General features: G+C 43.3%; 1 protein-coding gene across 7 annotated transcripts in view; it reads left to right on the top strand.

The window, feature by feature from the left end:
• LOC137372548 (ubiquitin-conjugating enzyme E2 U-like) overlaps nt 1-20,558 on the top strand; it is a 92,563-nt gene that overhangs the window by 56,894 nt on the left and 15,111 nt on the right. For 6 of the 7 annotated variants that reach the window (XM_068036457.1, XM_068036453.1, XM_068036458.1 and 3 more), the window contains 3 exons: nt 4,747-4,831; nt 17,610-17,695; nt 20,047-20,134. In XM_068036457.1, coding sequence (XP_067892558.1) covers nt 4,747-4,831; nt 17,610-17,695; nt 20,047-20,134 — 259 coding nt within the window. The remainder of the gene's footprint in view (nt 1-4,746; nt 4,832-17,609; nt 17,696-20,046; nt 20,135-20,558) is intronic. The other variant, XM_068036460.1, reaches the window with a different exon arrangement.

Here is a 20,558-nt window from a genome sequence, read left to right as displayed (position 1 = left end):
TTCTGAGTATTCTGAAATATCTCCTTAAATGTCTGCCACTGCTCTATTGATCTATCTCCAAGCCTAGTAACCCCATTCACTTCAGCTAGCTCAGCTATCCTGCCCACATAGTTGCGCTTATTTAAGTTTAAAATACTAGTCTTAGTCCCACTCTTGTCTCTTTCAAACTGGATGTAAAATTCAATCATATTGTGGTCGCTGTTACCTAGAGGTGCCTTTACTCTGAGGTCATTAATTAATCCTGTCACATTACTCAATACCAAGTCTAATATAACTTGCTGTCTGGTTGGTTCCAGAACTTGCTGCTCTAAGAAATTATCAACAGAGATAGATTGTCTTTTCGCCACATCCAGCATGATCCCATCATCAAACACATGAGATGAGCTTGAAGACAGGAAAGGGTAGATGGGGAGAGCATACGAACATATGAATTAGAGCAGGAGTAGGCCACTCCGCCCCTCGAGCCGGCTCTGCCATTTAACAAGATCATGGCTGATCTGACTGTAACCTCAACTCCACAATCCCACCTACCCCTGATAACCTTTCACCCCCTTGCTTATCAAGAATCTATCTATCTCTGCCTTAAAAATATGCAAAGACTCTGCTTCCACCGCCTTTCGAGGAAGAGAGTTCCAAAGACTCACTACCCTCTGAGAGAAAAAAATACTTCTCATCTCTGTCTTAAATGGGCGACCCCTTATTTTTAAACAGTGACCCCTAGTTCCAGATTCTCCCACAAGAGGAAACAGAATGGCCTACTCTTGCTCCTATTTCCTATGATCCTTTCCACATCCACCCTGTCAAGACCCCTCAGGATCTTATATGTTTCAATCAAGTCACCTCTTACTCTTCTAAACTCTTGCGGATACAAGTCAAGCCTGTTCAACCTTTCCTCATAAGACAATCCACCCATTCCAGGTATTAGTCTAGTAAACCTTCGCTGAACAGCTTCCAACGCATTTACATCCTTCCTTAAATAAGGAGGCCAATACTGTACACAGTACTCCAGATGTGGTCTCACCAATGCCCTTTATAACTAAAGCATAACCTCCCTACTTTTGTATTCAAGTCCCCTTGCAATAAACGGTAACATTCTATTAGGTTTTCTAATTGCTTGCTGAACATTCATACTAACATTTGCGATTCATGCACTAGGACACCCAGATCCCTCTGCATCTCAGAGCTCTGCAATCTCTCACCATTTAGATAATATGCTTTTTTATTCTTCCTGCCAAAATGGACAATTTCACATTTTTCCACATTATACTCAATTTGCCAGATCTTTGCCCACTCACTTAACCTATCTATATCCCTTTGTAGTCTCCTTATGTCCTCTTCTCAACTTACTTTCCTACCTATCTTTGTGCCATCAGTAAATTTAGCAACCATACCTTTGGTCCTTTCATCCAAGTCATTTATGTAAATTGTTAAAAGTTGAGGCCCCAGCACTGATCCCTGTGACACACCACTCGTTACATCTTGCCAACCAGAAAATGACCCATTTATGTCTACTCTCTGTTTCCTGCTAGCTAGCCAATCTTCTATCCACGTCAATATGCTACCCCTACACCATGAGTTTTCATTTTCCGCAATAACCTTTGATGTGGCACCTTATCAAATGCCTTCTGAAAATCTAAGTACAGTACATCCATGGGTTCCCCTTTATCCTTAGCACAAAGAATGCCAATAAATTGGTTAGATAAACATGATTTCCCTTTCACAAAACCATGTTGCCTGATTACCCTGAATTTTTTGAAGTGCCCTGCTATAACGTCTTTAATAATAGCTTCTAACATTTTCCTTATGACAGATGTTAAGCTAACTGGCCTGTAGTTTCCTGCTATCTGTCTTCCTTTTTGAATAAAGAAGTTATATTTGCTATTTTCCAATCTAATGGAACCTTCCCCGAATCCAGGGAATTTTGGAAAATTAAAACCAATGCATCAACTATCCCACTTGTCACTTCTTCTAAGACTCTAGGAAGAAGTCCATCAGGACCCGGGGACTTGTGAGCCCGCAGCTCCAACAATTTGTTCAGTACCACTACCCTGGTGATTGTAATTTTCTTGAATTCCTCCCTCCCTTCCATTTCCTGATTTACAGCTATTTCTGGAGTGTTAATTGTATCCTCTATAGTGAAGACCGATGCAAAATATCTGTTCAATTCATCAGCGATCTCCTTATTTTCCATTATTAATTCCCCAGATTCACTTTCTATAGGACCAACGCTCACTTTGTCAACTCTTTTCTTTTTAAAATATCTATAGAAACTCTTACTATCTATTTTTATATTTCTAGCTAACTTTCTATCGTACTCTAATTTTTCCCTCCTTATTAATCTTTTAGCCATCCTTTGCTATTTTTTGTATTCTGTCCAATCTTCTGACCTGTCACCCACCTTTGCACAATTATATGCTTTTTCTTTGAGTTTGATACTATCTTTAACTGTTTTAGTTAACCATGGATGGTGGGTCCTCCCCTTGGAATTTTTCATTGGAATGTATCTATTCTTTGCATTCTGAAATATCCCCTTAAATGTCTACCACCGCATCTCAATTGACCTATCCCTTAACCTACTTTGCCAGTTCACTTTAGCTAGGTCTGCTTTCATGCCCTCATAATTGTCCTTATTTAAGTTTAAAATGCTAGTCTTAGACCACTCTTCGCTCCCTCAGACTGAATGTAAAATTCAATCATATTATGATCGCTGCTGCCTGGGGCACCTTCACTATGAGGTCATTAATTAATCCTATCTCATTGCACAATACCAGGTCTAGTATAGCCTGCTCTCTGACTGGCTTCAGAATGGGCTGTTCTAAGAAACTGTCCCGAAAACATTCTATGAACTCATCTAGGCTACGTTTGCCCATCTGATTTTTCCAGTTTATATGTAGATTAAAATCCTCCATGAATATAGCCGTACCTTTCTGACAAGCTCCCATTATTTTTTCCTTTATACCCTGTCCTAATGTGTGGTTAATGTTAGGTGGCCTGTACACCACTCCCACAAGTGACTTCTTACCTTTATCACTTCTCGTCTCTACCCAAACCTCTTCTACATCATGGTTTCCTGAACTTAGGTCATCCCTCTATTGAGCTAATGCCATCATTGATTAACAGAGCCACTCCTCTACCTTTTCCTAGCTTCCTGTCCTTCCTAAATGTCATGTACCCTTCAGTATTCAGGTCCCAATCTATGCCATCCTGCAGCCATGTCTCTATAATGGCTATGAGATCATACTTATTTATTTCTATTTGCACTATCAGTTCATCTGTTTTGTTTCGAATGCTACGTGCATTCAGATACAGAGCCTTTAGTTTTGTCCTTTTATTATTTTTGTAACCTCTAGCCTTATCTGATGATTTACTCTTAGATTTGTACTCTCTATCCCTTCCTGTTACAGTCTGTTTATCATTTCCCATATTATTATATTTCTCTCTTTCCTTCTTTCTACTCTTTGATTTACCACATCTTCCCAAATTTGATCCCTTGCCCCCACTATTTCGTTTAAAACCCTCTCTACTTCTCTAGTTATGCGGCACACTGGTCCCAGCACGGTTCAGGTGTAGACCGTCCCAAAGGTATAGCCCCTACTTTCCCAAGTACTGGTGCCCGTGCTCAACGAACCGGAACCCACTCTACCACAGCAGTCTTTGAGCCACACATTCATTTCTCTAATTTGATTTGCCCTATGCCAATTTGCATGTGGCTCAGGTAATAATCCAGAGATTATTACCTTTGAGGTTCTGCTTCCAGGGAGCTAGGGAGCATTGGGCTTTCAAGGCTAGAGTGAGACGAGGACTAGGATAAGTTTGGTTGAGAAGACAAGGGGAAGGGGAAAGTAGCACAAGTAGCTGAATAGATGGTTGTTACCTTGGTAACAAAGAAATTCATGAGTTCCTCGCACTTGATGTTGGCAGACAAGGCAGTAGAGAAGTGTTTAAGGAAGAGGTTGGTGTCCAAGGCAGACCTGGCAATGGATGGCTATGCCAGCTATGTTGAAGTTTCTGACCATTGGACCTGGGACAGAAAACATTGGAACATTATGAGGGGGAAGGGAATGGATGGTAGACACTAATGGTCTCTGGTTTGATGCAAACTGAATTAGTTGCTCTCCGCTGGGGCAGCAGTTAGTTTCAACAATGTTGGGCTTGGGAGGAAGGAAAATGCGCCCTCGTCCAGGGTTTTTCACCCTTGAATGCTATCCACTGGCTCCTGGAAAGTGCACATGTGCGGACATGATTGGGCTCAGTTGTGATTCCACCCACCCACCACCACCACCCCCCCACCCTCCCCAAACAGGAAAATTGCTCTCTGACGTTCATTGTCAAGGCTCATGCTTGAAGAATGGTCTTGTCGGGAGGTATTGGAGAACTGCTGGTGATGTGAAAGAATAGCCCAGCAACATCTGAGAAGAAAACGAGAGGAAAATGCAGAGGTTGGGGATGGGAGCTGCAAAGAGCCATAAATTATATGAAAGGAATTTGAGTATGACTTGGGAGAAATTCATATACATCAGAGATAACATTCTGATATAAAGTATGTATACAACATCTGGCTATCTTAGGCCTACCCTTCCGTAGTGTCACAGGCTTCACAGTTGGAGTGCTGAAAGAAGGAATAACCTGGCAGCTCAATTTAGCAATGTAAAGTGGAGATTCGGGGAAATGAGAAATACAATGTGACATTGTTGATTCTTTATATGGTTATTGGAGTCTCTCAGGTTTGCCTTTGCCCCTCAACAGCTGGAATCATGTTAGCGGTTAAGAGCTTTTCCATGGTCCACTTTCAAGACCAAATTTGTGCACTACCTCAAGGCAAACCACTGAGGTGAGTAGATAAATAGAATCCAGATGTCATTCATCAACATTTGGATATTCTAGACACACACAACTCAGTTCTTCTCTTGTAAATATAATAAATTTGATGAAATGAGAACACTGGTGGATAGTATATTTTCTTGTAACCACCAAGACCTTCTGGATCTTCCTCCCTCAGCAACTCCATCTCGTCGTCATCTCTCAGATTTTAACACTTTCCTAAAGATCATTCTCTTCAGTCAAGATTTCTTCCCTTATTAACCCCTCTCTACCCTTCCTCTACATCACCCTTTCTTGACATCTATTATTAAGGAGTTTTAAAGTCAATTTTTGTGAGGATTTTAATACCTGCATTTTAAAGTGTTTTTCAGTTTTTTTTTTAACATCAGAAACTAGAGGGAAAATGGAGCCCAAAAAAAAGTCAATTCGAAAAAACCAGTAGAAACATCAGTAAGCATCAAGAAAACATGAGGGAACCAATGGACACTGAGGTAGTACCAAGACACAGGCCTATATTTCAAGAAGGAAGATAAAATAGATACAGGCAACAACAGACTTGTGTAAAATAATGGAATTGATTATCGGGAGTAAACTGAAGCATCATCTCTGCAACAATAACCTGGTTAACAGCAGTCGGCATGCATTCAAAAAGGGAAGATCCTTCATGTCCAATCTCCTTGTTTTCTTTGTGGAAGTGACAATCCAAGTGAAATGTGATAATCTCTATGATTTAATGCATCCTTACTTCCAAAGGACTTTTGATAAAGTTCCATACAAAAGACTATCAATTCAATGGAGATCTGTGGGATTCATGGTAAACGCTGGGAATGGGTAAGACATTGGCGGAAGTATAGGAAAAATTCAGTACTAGTTAGAGGAGTTATGCCAGAGTTGGGGGAAATAGTGAGGTATCCCAGGGTTCAGTGTTGGGTTCACTATTTTTTCTAATTTCCATAAATGAACTATATTCAGAAACTCGATGCACAGTGGTCAAATTTACAGTTGATACTAGCAGGTACAGTGAAATCACCGAATGTACTGGACAAGATATGTAAGTGGGCATAGCACTGGCAGATGAAACTTAATGTAGACATGTAAAAGATGCTGCACATAGGAAGACAACATGCATCCTTGATGAACAGTATTGAAATAGCCAGGGATGAAGTTGAAACAGACCTAGGAGACTTGGTGGACATGATGCCAAACTTGTCCTACCTTCAGCAATCAGCAAAATACTGTAATACATAGCCAAAACAATAGAATACAAGACAGAGGAAGCCATGATCAAACTATATAGTCTTCTAATTAGGCCACAGCTTGAGCACTGCATCCATTTCTGGTTGTTGAGGTGCAATGGGGACATTCAGGCAGTGCAGGGAAGGATCATGAGGCTAATTCCCAGTGTTGGGTGTTTGGGTTATGAGGAAAAACTGGAGAAAGTTGTCCTTTTCAGCTTAGAAAGGAGACATATAAGAGGCAATCTTATAGGTATATATGATTGTTCAGGATACAGGAAACATAACTCTGAATTTGTCTTTAAATTAAGGGAGTAGAACCAAGAGTTACAGGTTCAAATGACTAAAATAAGTAATTTTAGGATTGATATTAGGAATGTTTTTTACACAAAGGGTGATCAACAGTTGGAATGTGTTGGCATCCTTCCATCTATGTGAGATGATGGACACACCGCAAACAATCCATTCATGTGGGGTGTTTCTCTTGGTGCACCTGTCCTGATGGCTGTGAAGGCCAATTCTTGAGAGGCAGTTTCTGCCAGAAGAGCCAAGTGATGGTTTGTGTTGTTACTTTCGGCGTTGGCACCTGTTGCCAAGCTGCTGTAGGCGCTGATCGTGGTGGTGGTGCACGCCAGCCCACATTTCCTCCTTTCATCGGCTAGTGACTCCCAGATGCGATAGTCGATATTTAGGGCCTTCATGTCACACTTGCAGGCATCCTTGAAGCGGAGCTATGAGCTCCCCACTGGTCATCTGGCCCTGGCTACCTCACCATACAGAAGATCCTTGTGTATACAACTGCCTTCCATCCTGCAGACATGCCCAATCCACCAAAGCCACCTCTGTTTGATTAGTGCTGACACACTTGGGAGCTCTGCCTTTGCGGTTCATGATTTTATCCTGCCAGGATATACCCATAATGTACCACAGACTGCGAAGATGGAAGTTGCTCAGCTTCTTTTCCTGGTAACTGTAAGTCACCCATGTTTCACAGCCATACAGCAAGGTGCTGAGAACACAGGCCTTATATCAGTTTGACCCTAAGGGTCAGCTTGGTATTATTCCAGGCGCATTTCGGGAGTCAGCCAAAGGTGGTAGCTGCTTTCCCTATGCGTGTATCGAGCTCTGCATCAAAGGACAGAGTGTGTTTCACCGTGGGACCCGAGGTATTGGAATAAACTTGCAGATAGAGCAACGGAAGTAGAAACTCTGGAATCATTTAAGAAACAATTGGATCCATAATATGTAATGGGTATGGGAGCCTAGTAATACTGTTATCCATTTGCAAGTATGTTATAATAACAAAGCTTTTATAGAATTGACCATTTGCTCAATATCAAATATTTTGATAAAATTAAGAAAGCAATCTTTCCATTCACAATTGCCACTGAGCAGTCAGGGATGGAAATTAGACTGAGATCCATATTGCTGGATCTCTTCAGCTTTTGCACTGGGAGAGATCTAAGCCATCTTAAAGTACTCTCATTCTGCAACCTGGAGTGAGCCTTAAGGAATTTCAATGAACAATGAAATTTTAAAGGGCAGGAACTTTTGATCCATGTTTTAAATCTCCAATTTTGCAGTATGATTTTTATCATTTTTTTTGTCTTCCACATTAAAAAAAAAATACATTTTAAATGTTCTTGAATTTGTTTAGCATACAATAAGTAATGCTTATATGGAAACTATAATAGCTGAACAATGCTAATTCAGTGAAAAGCTGGCTGTAATTGAAGTACTTACATGGTGTCAGCAAAAGAGGAAGAGCTAAAAAAGGGAAATAAATAGGAGCTCTTACAATATAAACTTTGATGGGAACAACAGTGGAAGCTACAGAGTCCTGTGGTGTTTGGAAGTCAAGTTCATATTAATGGTGCAAGTGGATTTTGAAGTGCCCTAAGTACATGATTTCATGGTTGAATTGGAACAAGATGAAAGAAGATCTGCCAAGGAGATCAGTAGACACCGAGGTGGATTGCCTACATCTGCTGCTATGTCACCAACTGTGTGCAAGCTCTGCCACACCTACCTGGTGGTGATCAAGGGGAACTGGTTTTGTTCAAGGCCATCAGAAAGCCAGTTACAGAGCTGTGACAATGGAAGCAGCTGGTTCCCTCAAGTGCCAAAATCTTGAAAATCATCAATAAGCCACATGTAAATAACTGGACCAACTTGACAACATGCCATGGATAAGCAAACAATTAATTGGTGTTGGTGGTCATTCGGCACATCAAGACTATTCCTTCCAACAAATCATGGCTAATTTGAACTTCATGAATTGCCTTGATGTATTCCATCCCCTGAAACAGATGCGTAACCATAGGTTAAACTTCTAAGAAAATAAATTTATGTGAAATTTCTGAGCCTTAAAAGTAATAGGACAAAAACATGATATCAATCTAGCACAAGACATTTTGATTGTTGCAAGACTGGAGCCGAAGAGTTCATTTGGCATTTGATCATCTCTGTCACATCCTCACCTTATAGCCTTCAATCCTGTTGTTTTGTCTAATTTTCTCACCTTTGCTGTCATCTCCTGAAGGCACTGACTCATGATCCATTCTCTTGCCTCACCCAGGTAGTTATTCTTCATGTGTTGAGTCTACTCAATGAATGTCGTCATGCTATTTGACTGTGAAAGACATTACAGTCAACTTAGATCTTATTGTCAACTGATGTTCAAATATCTGCCCTATTTAGCACAGATTTCTGGATAGCAATTATTATAGGAGTAGGGTTTACTCCTTCCTAGTACAGGGTCAACAGTAGCACCCCATCTGCCCAATCAACTACAATCAGCTAGATTTTGCAGTAGGTGGCGAAGGAATGGCAGCAGCCATTCATTACACTTGCATTGTCCACAGAGTTTCTATGAGATTTTGTACTGGAACTTTCTGTGATTACAAAGCGATTTCAGCGCAGCACCCTCTATAGGGGATCTGGGACCCGTGTGAACATGGCAAGCAATTGTGGATTTCCTTAAACAATCAGTTTGAAGGATCGTTAATGAGGAGTGCAGAGTCTGCACCAGGAAGTATAAGTTAGAATATTTAATTCCATGTCAAATCAGGTACAGAAAGTGAAATAAAGAGAGGGAAAGAAATATGTGATTGAGAGACAGATTAAAGGGACAGAAAGAAAAAGTATAAAAAGTTATTTTTTTCAAATCTCCAACATTAATTAAAATCTGAAGGAAGGAGACTTCACACTTACAAAAGTAATTTTTTAGTGCCGGAGAGGTTGTTTGGCAGTAGTTAAGGCATATCATGCTGTTAAAAATTTGGAATGGACAATGCCCAACTTTTTCTGTCACCTTTAGTGGGTATCTAACATGTAAGTACTGTAGCTTCACGTCCTTGCATGTATTTCAATGTCGAGTCTCTCAGCAAGTGTTTGAAAGCATGGGGCAACTTAGGCATCAACTTCCTGATTATTGTGTTTAACTGCACATATGTGGACACCAGAAGTTGCTGTCCAATTTACACTTCAATAACAATGAGCGTTTTTAACCTCACCATTATTTCTACAGCAAAATACAGCCCATTCTTAATCTAATATTCATCTACTTCACTTTAGAAAGGAATGAATGCAATATCCTGAAACTTTCCTCATTTGACTGTCAGGGAGATTGACGAAACTTTGTTTAGTTAAAATAGAGTCTGGTATTTATTTAAACTTTGTTTGATTTCAGTATCAGTTCCTCAATAGTCTTTTCAGAACTACACACCTATGTGATCTGTATACTGTTATCTTAACATATGATCTCATTTTTAAAAGCCCCTGAAGAGCATCTCCATGTGTTTGTTATAACTAATGCTCAATGGCTTTTCCTTAAATATCTCAAATTTCAGCCAATGCTGAGGGTTAGCAGGCCTTTCAGGCTCTTTTTGCATTCTGCTCTTCCATATAAATTGTTGCTTGGGGTTAGTTATGATCTGTAGGAAATAGAATAATCTTTGGAAAATGCTGTTTGGAATGTGTGTGTGTGTGTGTTAACCCTTTAAGCACAAAAAATTTAGTGCAGTTTCAATAGCCGGAGTTTTACTTGTCCCTGTGGGTCCGCGGTCCGGGAGGCGGTCGTGGGTGCCGAAGTCACTCCCGCTCCGCGCTAAACTGCCGCCCCGATCGAGCGCGAACAGTCCAATTAGTGTCTCGGCGGCGGATTACTGGTTGAAAAAGGCGCGCTCGGCAAGAAGGTGCTGAAAGCCATTTAAAAGGGCTCTCAACACCTTCAATGGCTCTGAAAGGGCTGCTTCCATCACTGAGGACAGTGGGAGGAGCAAGAGCTTAACACTAGGCAGATACCTGGCTGAGGGGGAAAGAAGTTGTCATTTCAATTAAAGGGGTGACCCAGTCAATTTGCAGAAATCTATCAGACCCTGGAGGACCAGAACCCGCTTGCGGCAATATCAGAGAGAGCCAACCACATGGCCCCAAAGTTCACCGAAGACTACATGCATGTACTCCTCCAGGCGGCTGAGGCAAGGCGGGAGATCCCCTTCCCAGCAGACAGAAGGAAGAGGTCTCCCCAGGTCACCAAGAAGGCATGATAGAAGGTTGCGGAGGAGATCAGCAGCCACAGGGTTGTGAGGAGGACATGGCTCCAGTGCTGCAAGTGGGTCAATGACCTCCGCTGTGCCAGGGTAAGGGGCATGTCTCAGCCATTGTTGCTTTGTACTTATACAAGAGGGTTACCAGCTGTTGATGCAGCAATGTCGAAGCCATCCATCTGGAGTGAATGGCTACAGCCCTGTCATGGGCACATCTGAGATGCAGATCCAGAAGTGTGCCAACCGTACACTTCAATGGCAATGGTCCCAGAGGCAGCATGCAGCACAAAGGATGAGCGGGCGCTCCTTCAAGTCAAGTAACTGAACTGATTGCCATGTGTTTCCACAGAAGAGGGCCCAGAAGGCAAGGACCGGTGGCGGTGTTGCCAATATTGCAATTCTCACGAGTGTGGCGGAGGAGGCATTGTTGCTTGCTGGGGAGGACGGAAACAGGTGAAATAGCAGCGGCCAGGCAACGTCTCCAGGGCACATCCATCCACCTCTGAGGAGGAGGAAGGGATTTCAGAGGGTGCAGCGTCACATCCTTTCCCGCACCAAGCACCAGCTCAGAAGCAGTCACATCGGTGGGCTGTTAGCGCTCTCGGATTTGTGGCCACAACTTGGTGCCATCACCACAAAAGTGCCGGACCCGCTACCAGAGGCAGTATCGGCCGAAGCCTCTGACACTCAGAGGATTGTGGGAGGCCAAGCCAGTGCAGAGCCCCATGCTGATGATGAACCTCTGAGGACATCCATTCGCAGGAAATGCTGTAGGTGTAGCGTGAGGTGCGTAGAGATCTGGCGGAATTACCAGAGACAATGTATGCTCTGGCTCGGACTATGGAGGCTTCCATCCAGGCCTTGAGTACCGCACAGTCCCTGACATCTGAGTGACTGACTTCCTCCATTGGCAGATTGGCAGCTGCAGTGGAGGGACCACTCCAGCAGGCCCTGCAAACCCTTTCAGAGACAGTGAACTCTAAGCAGCAATGCCTCAGTGAACTGTCGACGAGACTCCTGTGACATTCTCAGGGCGCTGCTGATGTGTACAGTGGCTCTTTGTCCCCTCTGCCAGTGACATCAGCACCTCAGAACCCCAGGCTGTCGGAGGGTGGTCCTGAGACTGCTCAGCTTTACCTCATGCATGCCAGGGCCCTCATGGCCTCGGGCAGTCAGAGGCCGCCTGCCAAGGTCATCCCAAGCCACGGGGCATCCTGAACAGCCACCTGCCTCTGCCTTGGCTGGCGGCGAGGGGTCGTCAACACACGTGAGCACTCGCAAACATTTTAAGAAATCACATTAACTGCACTTAGAGTCACTGGTGCGATTTTGAGTTATTTATTTGTTGTTCAACTGTACACAAAACTTATTAAATTTCTCACTTGGTTTTTTTCATCTGTCTCAAGTAGTGATGTATTATGCGATCTTTTTGTTCTGAATGAGATGAAGATTTGGGGGAGGTGCCACATTGGGCCATGTTGTGTTTGAGGGAAAGGTGGACTGTTGCAGCTGAGATTAATGCCTGCAGGTGAGTGCTTTTGCACTTCCAGATGATGTGAATGCCTAAATTCAGATTGACATGTCCGTCGCTGGCATACTAGATGGGTCATGAGCCTCTGATCAGGAGAAAAGTCAGAGTATCAGAGCTTCCCGAGCCTCCCTTGTACTCAACTCCTGCAAACCCCCAACTCCTTCCCCCCGACGTTCTTGTGTCTGTGCCCTCTCCTCCTGCTCCTCCTCCTCAACCCTTTCATCCTTCTTGTTTAAGGATGCCTCGTGCTGAACAATGTCCTCATCATCCAGGGCCTCCCCTCTCTGCAGTGCCAGGTTATGTAAAGCACAGCAGATGACAGCAATGTGAGATACCCTTGCTGGCGAGTACTGAAGGGCACCACCTGAGTGATCCAGGCACCTAAATCTCATCTTCAGAAGACCTATGGTCTGCTCAATGATGACTCTGATGGTCGCATGGCTCGCATTGTAACATTCCTCTGCTTCATTCCGTGGGTTCCTCACAGGTGTCATCGGCCATCTCTTCAGTGGGTAACCCCGTCGCCAAGTATCTATCCTTGCAGGCACTCAGGCGGGCTGAATAGTGCTGGCACCTGGGAGTTCCGGAGAATGAATGCGTCGTGACTGCTTCCAGGATAAGGAGCACACACCTGCAATATACTCTTGCGGTAGTCGCAGATTAGTTGCACATTCATTGAGTGAATCCCTTTCGATTAATGAAGGCCCCATGACAGACCTGCAGGTGCTCTAAGGGCCACATGTGTACAGTCAATTATGCCGTGGACCATGGGGAACCCGGCGATGGCGCTGAAGCCTCTGGCTCTCTCGGCCTGACTGGCGGAGTCTGTCTGGAACTCGATGAACCGGTTGGCATGCCTGAATATGGCATCAGTTACCACCTTTATGCAGTGATGTGCTGATGATTGTGAGATTCTGCACATGCCTCCTGTGGAAACCTGGAAGGAGCCTGATGTGTAGAAGTTCAGAGTGACTATGATCTTTAGTGCGACCGACATTGGATGGCCACCCACGCAATTGGAGCTGACTTCCACTGCCATCATCTCACACAGAGATGTGGCATTCTGTCTGGACAGGCGCTGTCTTCTACGGCACTGGCGCTCCAACATCTGTGGAAAGCTCAACCGCGGCTTGTAGACCCTGCCTACTGGATAGATTTGTCTCCTCACAGGTGCACTCTGTGGCTTTCTGCCCCTCTCCCATTACCAGGCTGCATTTGGCCACCAGGTCATTGATTTCCCTGGCCACTTGGCCTCCTATCCCTCCTTGTGGTGATCTCTTCCTCACTAGAGGAGCCGTCTTCAGAGTGGACAATGTCATGGTTGCAGTGTCCCAAAGATGTAATGAGGACAGATATTTGCTGCCTGCTGCAAGGACAGGCACTTGCAACCCCCTCCCCTGCACAGAATAAATCACTGATGCTGTGGCCCTACCAGGAGTTTACCTCACTCAGGTGAACTCTGGAGAGCCAGCAATATCAGCCCCTATCTTGCAATTAACTCAGAAATCAAACAGAAAGAAATGAAAAATCCAGTACCTCCAACTGCTTCACAGACACACGGGTTGCCACTCTTTTAAAGCTGCCGGGTACACAACCCCTCCACTTTGACCCGTTTGCCAAACATAAAATTTAACAGCCGACGTAAAATGGCTGTCAGTTGGCTTTTCATGTACTTCAATTGGCCCTTAATTTATGTAAATTGGACGGTGAGTGGTGTCTCCATCTTGCCCGCCATCCAACCTGGCGATTGGGCGTCACGATGTCTGGGACACTACCCAACGTCATCGCCCGCTATTTTTCGGTTTGGCCGCCTCAGAGAACGTCTCATTTCAGCAGGTAAAATTCCAGCCAATTATTCAATTCCCAGGTGACCTGGGACTTTCCTTGTCTGTATGGTTTAGTACCACACCAAGTGGCGCATTTAACTATTAAGCCATCAGGAAAATCTATTTTTTGAGATGATGGTGGATCCATTTCTTTTAACCTCCCACTGGCAAATCTATGACTTCCTGCACTTGTGCCTTTCCCCAACCAAGAAGACAATGAACCATCCAGCCTAATCTAATGCCTCTCTAAATACAACTCTAAAACAGGCCACTAAAGGGTACAAGAGAGCTGTCTAAACTGACCCTTCTTATTTCTGTTTCCTTCCTCTTGCTGAAACTTTACCAGACTACCATCTAAAATTGAGAACCCAATTGTGTGCAGAATCAATTTCCCAACGTCTTATTGCGACATAACTTAGCTAATCCATGGCTGTAAAGAAGCAACTGAAAGCAATTAATTTCACCCATGCTTGCATTTTCTGTTTTTGGTTAAAAAAACATCTCAGTAGAAGCTCCTCTGGTAACTCCATGGATAAATAGTGTAGTGTGGAACAGAGGCATACACACCAACAAGTTCAAACCATGTTTGTTATGATTTTGGTGATCTCAGAAGGGATAGGGTGAAATTGCTCTTTTTCCAAGCCGACCCCACTTGTATTCCAGCTGTCTTTTCTTCTGGGACCATGGGCTGGATTTTATAAGCTTGCTGCCAAAGAACTGGCACAACCTCAAGCGGGTGGCTCATTTAAATAGCCGGGGCAGGCCGCCCCCCCTCTCCCCCTGATCACTTGGAGGGGCTGGGCTGTCTGTCCCCGGCAATGGCATCGGCTGCCTGTGTGCAGGCGCTAACGCCATTTTTAAAGGGCTGTTAGCCCTATCGGTTTATTTAAATATTTAAAGATAGATTGAATTAAATTCAATAAATACATTTCTTTTGCCCCTCTCCCACCCCCAATAAGAATTAAATTAATTATTTGCCCTTCCCTCCCCGCCAAAACACTTACCTTTACAATAAAAACAAGAAATGCTGGAACCACTCAGCAGGTCTGGCAGCATCTGTGGAAAGAGAAGCAGTGTTAACGTTTCGGGTCAGTGACCCTTCTTCGGAACGGACAAATATTAAAAATGTCACAGGTTATAAGCAAGTGAGGTGGGGATGGGGCAAGAGATAACAAAGGAGAAGGTGTAGATTGGACAAGGCCACATAGCTGACCAAAAGGTCATGGAGCAAAGGCAAACAATATGTTAATGGTGTGTTGAAAGACAAAGCATTAGTACAGAAAAGGTGTTAACGGACTGAATATTGAACAGCAGCAAGTGCAAACATGAAAAAAACAGTGGGTAAGCAAACTGAACAAACTAAGATGAAATGAAATAAATGCAAAAAAAAAGGTTGTAAAAAAGGAAAAAAATAACTAAAAATGAAAGTAAAATGGGGGGCTGTTATGCTCTGAAATTATTGAACTCAATGTTCAGTCCGGCAGGCTGTAGTGTGCCTAATTGGTAGATGAGATGCTGTTCCTCGAGCATCTCATCTACCAATTAGGCACACTACAGCCTGCTGGACTAAACATGGAGTTCAATAATTTCAGAGCATGACAGCCCCCCATTTTACTTTCATTTTTAGTTGTTTTTTTCTTTTTTCATTTTTTACAACCTTTTTTTTGCATTTATTTCATTTCATCTTAGTTTGTTCAGTTTGCTTACCCACTGTTTTTTTCATGTTTGCACTTGCTGCTGTTCAATATTCAGTCCGTTAACACCTTTTCTGTACTAATGCTTTGGCTTTCTACACACCATTAACATATTGTTTGCCTTTGCTCCATGACCTTTTGGTCAGCTATGTGGCCTTGTCCAATCTACACCTTCTCCTTTGTTATTTCTTGCCCCACCCCCACCTCACTTGCTTATAACCTGTGACATTTTTAATATTTGTCAGTTCCGAAGAAGGGTCACTGACCCGAAACGTTAACTCTGCTTCTCTTTCCACAGATGCTGCCAGACCTGCTGAGTGGTTCCAGCATTTCTTGTTTTTATTTCAGATTTCCAGCATCCGCAGTATTTTGCTTTTAACTTACCTTTACAATCTGACCTTCCCCCACAAACTTTAAACTACAAGCCGGCACAGTGGTTAGCACCGCAGCCTCACAGCTCCAGCGACCCGGGTTCAATTCTGGGTACTGCCTGTGCGGAGTTTGCAAGTTCTCCCTGTGACCGCGTGGGTTTTCGCTGGGTCCTCCGGTTTTCAACCCACAGCCAAAGGCTTGCAGGTTGATAGGTAAATTGGCCATTATAAATTGCCCCGAGTATAGGTAGGTGATAGGGGAATATAGGTGGGGATGTGGTAGGAATATGGGATTAGTGTAGGATTACTATAAATGGGTGGTTGATGGTCGGCACAGACTCTGTGGGCTGAAGGCCCTGTTTCAGTGCTGTATCTCTAAATAAAATAAAAAAATAAAATAAAAGCCTTCCCAACATCCCCTACCCATGACATTAATTTGACCCCATTCCTCCCCCTCCCACACTGATAAACTTACCTCGTCCCCCCTCCCCACCAGTGTTGAGCCTTGTTTCCCCGACGGGGATCTGAAGGCGTGGGAGTACCGGCCGCTGAGCCGAAGATTGCGGCAGGCCATCGAGAGGAGACATGAGTACATTTAAATTAGTTATTTTAATTGATTTGACCATTCAAATTGTGGTCCCGTCGCCCAGCGGCGTGGAGTCCGCCACGGTGCCTTGTCGCTGCTGGGAGGTTAGGGTCGGGTCCTGCCGGAGTTGAGGTCCGTGATGGGCCTCATCCAGGGCCATCTTCAGGCCTTCTCCAACCGCAACCTCCACCACAGATCCCGACATCGAGGGCTCCTTAAAATCCAGCCCATGTTTCTTTCTGCAAAGTTCTGTATACTCATCGCCTCTGCCAAGCTCCTGTGCCCCAGCAAGTCAATTTGAAGACCTTGGTTCTCGCCTTCAGATCTCTTCATTGTTTCACACCACCCTCTCCAGCCATACTTCTTTACACTCCTCTGAGTCTGTATGATTATTTGTTCCTCACTCCCTCTGTTTCTTCATTGGAGGCTGATCATTCAGTCATTATGTCTCTATCCTCTAAAATTCTCTCCCAAAAGCACTGCTTCTCTCCCTGCCTTCAAAGGTCTCCTGGAACTCCTCCTCTTTAACTGTGCCTGTGGACTCAACCACTCCCTCCCACCACCCACCCACCCCCAACCCAAATGAAAGTCTGCTGTTCATTGTCAAGGGTCACACTTGAAGAATGGCTACTTGGCTGGGTTCCTGGAGTGCTACTGGTGATTATAGAACATATCTCTAACATGAATCAGTGTCTTCAGGAGGGAAGAGGAAAAATGAGAAAATCAAAGGAAACAGGAGATTTGTGTTATCCAGTAACTTCTGTAAACCCATCAGGTTCCCATTTTTTGATTAATTCCTTTGGACCTCTTTTTTACAGAGGGATTTCCATGACCATTGCTCACTTTTTGATCGATGATAAAAGCAGTACCAAGCTAGATTTTCATCCTCATCTATTACCCTTTGCATGCTAAATGCACCATTTTAACAATGTGTGTACATGTAGAGGAATGGGTAAGCTCTTAAAATTAACATGAATAATTATGCCTCACTGCAGAATTAAAAGGATCGCTTTTGATGATTATCACAAGGCCTGGAGTGAAATTGCCACATCGAAAGCAACTCCAAGCTGCAAAGATCAAAGTACGGTAATACACCCATTAAGGTGCCTCCTTCTACTCACCTTAAAAAAAAAAGTATCATGGGACTGAGTGGTGTAGTGGATTAATTATGCTTCATTTATACATCAAGGGCCTGCACTTGAATTCAGCCAAGACTTTGCCTGCTGCTTATAAGGGTTCATAATGAGTTCGGGACAGGTCCAAATCAAGTTTCTAATTGATGTGGGTACACAGTGTAAAACTAAGTTCCAGTTAAGTTCTGGAAGGGGAGGTTAGAATTAGCTATGAAGGGAAAGGGTTATTGTGAAGCCTGTGGAGTCAGAGGAGCATGCCTGATCCTCTTGGATCTGCAGGAATGGTTTTTTAAAAAGTTGGAGCTTATCTTTCATTGAAGAATCCTGCCAACACCTGTCCTGCTCCTGGCTGCTTCATTTTGAAATTTTCAACAGCCATTACATAATTACATACTCATCAAGTGCGGAACACCTGGTTTAGGCATTTTGCCAGGAAGCCTAAAAACAGGCCCCATGCATTTAACAGTGGGATCATTCCCAATGCAGATTGGACATAGACCATCTCACTGCTAAATTGTTATGTGTTGCACCCCTTTCTCGGGCTTAATTCCAGCATTTTCAGTTTTTATTTCAGATTTTCAGCATCCGCAGTATTTTGCTTTTGCAAAACTTTGTTGTTGCTGCCAGGCCTATCAGTTTGTTTTCATTTGTGCCTGTTCCGTTTAAATTGTTGATAATCCATATACCAATGAGCTCCTGTGACCTATTGCAAGGAATTAATATACTGTGAATAAATCACTGTCAGAATAGATCCCAACTGATATGATTTTTTTTGGATTTTTGGTTGGTCTAGATTTTCTTTTATAGGACAAGACACAAAAAAGATTTGTATGTGTAAAATAATCCCATTTCAAAATTTTGCTGGTAAGCAATATCACCTCTCACTTACCTCCTCCCTCCCCACAGTCCAAGGCCCCAAACACTCCTTCTAAGTGAAACAGCGATTTACGTGTACTTCATTCAATATAGTATACTGTATTCACTGCTCACAATATGGTCTACTCTACAGTGGAGAGACCAAACATAGATTGGTGACTGTTTTGTGGAACACCTCTGTTCAGTCCGCAAGCGTGACCCTGAGCATCCAGTCACCAGTCATTTTAAGTCTCTCTACCTTGCCCTTGTGCTGACGTCTCCGTCCTCTGCCTCCTGCAGTGTTCCAGTGAAGCTCAAGGAACAACACCTCATCTTTCAATTAAACATTTTACAGCAACATTTATATTGAGTACATCAATTTCAAACTGTAACCTCTGCCCCCATTTTGTATCTTTTTTTGGCTGGTTTTGGTTTTACTCTCTTGCTTTTCTCTTTTTTTTTGCTTTCAAACTGCAGCTGTCCATTATTCTGCCATTTGCACCTGCTCCACATGCATCTTTACTTTCTTCACTTTTCCCATTACCACTCCCTTTGGCCTTGCACTACCAGCTCTTTTGTCATTCAATCTTTCCTGTCTTCCACCTTATCACTGACCTTACTCTTTGTTCATTTTTCCACTCACCCCACTTTCACTTACTTAAAACCAGTACCTTTCTAACTTTTCCCAGTTCTGATGAAAGGTCATCAATCTGAAATGTTAAATCTTTTTCTCTCTCCACAGATGCTGCCTGGCCTGCTGAGTATTTCCAGCATTTTCTGTTTTTACAACAGAATTTTGTACTGGAGCGGGAAGGCAGGCAAAGAAGTTATGTTATACAATTTTAATTTATTGAATATTGAAAGGTCTTACCAAGTCTCCGCAATAACATAAAAACATAGGCACATACAGTAAATTTTAAGCTCTTGTGTACCCATTGGGGAAGCTATTCTTCAAGAGAAATGGCTTTGGCATTATAGCTCTGAATCTCCAATTTGTGATACCTACAACTCTGGCTCCTCGCTGTAGTCCCCACAAGGTAGAATGTAGAGTTCAGTACACAGCATGATGTGGAACTGACCCATACTGATCAGGGTTCAAGGTTCCAACCTCAGTCAGTGCTGAGCAAAATCTCAGTCAGTGCTTTGAAGGGGCCTATAATTGCCTCACTCTCTTCAGCCATTACCTATTTTACTTCACATAGTATAGTGGAGGGGAAAATTCTGGAATCATTTAAAAAACAATTAGATGCTGTAATGGTTTATGGTTTTTCTGGAGTGATGAATTATGATGGGCTGAATGGTCTTCCTCATCTGTAATTATCTTGTGATCATATGACATCCAGTGAGCAAAGATATTGGAGATATTCTATTATATGTTAAAATATTACAGTAAAACCTGTACTGAAGAAACAAATCAGTGATTTTATTTACACCTTTGTTTCAGTGCTAGTGCCCTATCCTAATCTTCAAGTGCTATGTAATGAACTGGGAAAAGAGGAGTTGCAGAAAGAAATTGAAGCACAGAATAAAGCGTGCGTATTCATCTGAGTTCAATGACTAAACACCTGACTGTACAGGTACACACTTGTAGGAGGTTATTTAGACTGTCACTATTATAAAGTCAGGGGTATTATGGGATTAATGATGCTGCTGAAGCACTGTTGTATTTCAGTCGCAGGGGCCCCATGCCATTGAGAATGCTGGCCTGAATGAGTGTGGGGTAGTGAAAGCAGGAAGTGCCAAAAACACTAGACGCCTGTGCAACAACTGTCTGAAGTCACATTAAAAACTCGAATCATATGCAAGTTTCTTATAATCTGGTTGAAATTACTGAACAGCATTCCAGTTGCTCAGCATCTACTTGGAATAGATGCTTCAAAGAAGGCCCAACTCAAAAGGGAACAAAAAGTGCTGCTGCGTAGTTCTCCTCTTCAGATAGGGCCGTCTTTCCTTCCT

The sequence above is a fragment of the Heterodontus francisci genome, chromosome 8, assembly GCF_036365525.1.
Source record: "Heterodontus francisci isolate sHetFra1 chromosome 8, sHetFra1.hap1, whole genome shotgun sequence".
Classification (NCBI taxonomy): domain Eukaryota; kingdom Metazoa; phylum Chordata; class Chondrichthyes; order Heterodontiformes; family Heterodontidae; genus Heterodontus; species Heterodontus francisci.
The sequence above is the reverse complement of the archived record's forward strand: the minus strand, read 5'-3'. Positions and strand labels throughout refer to the sequence as shown.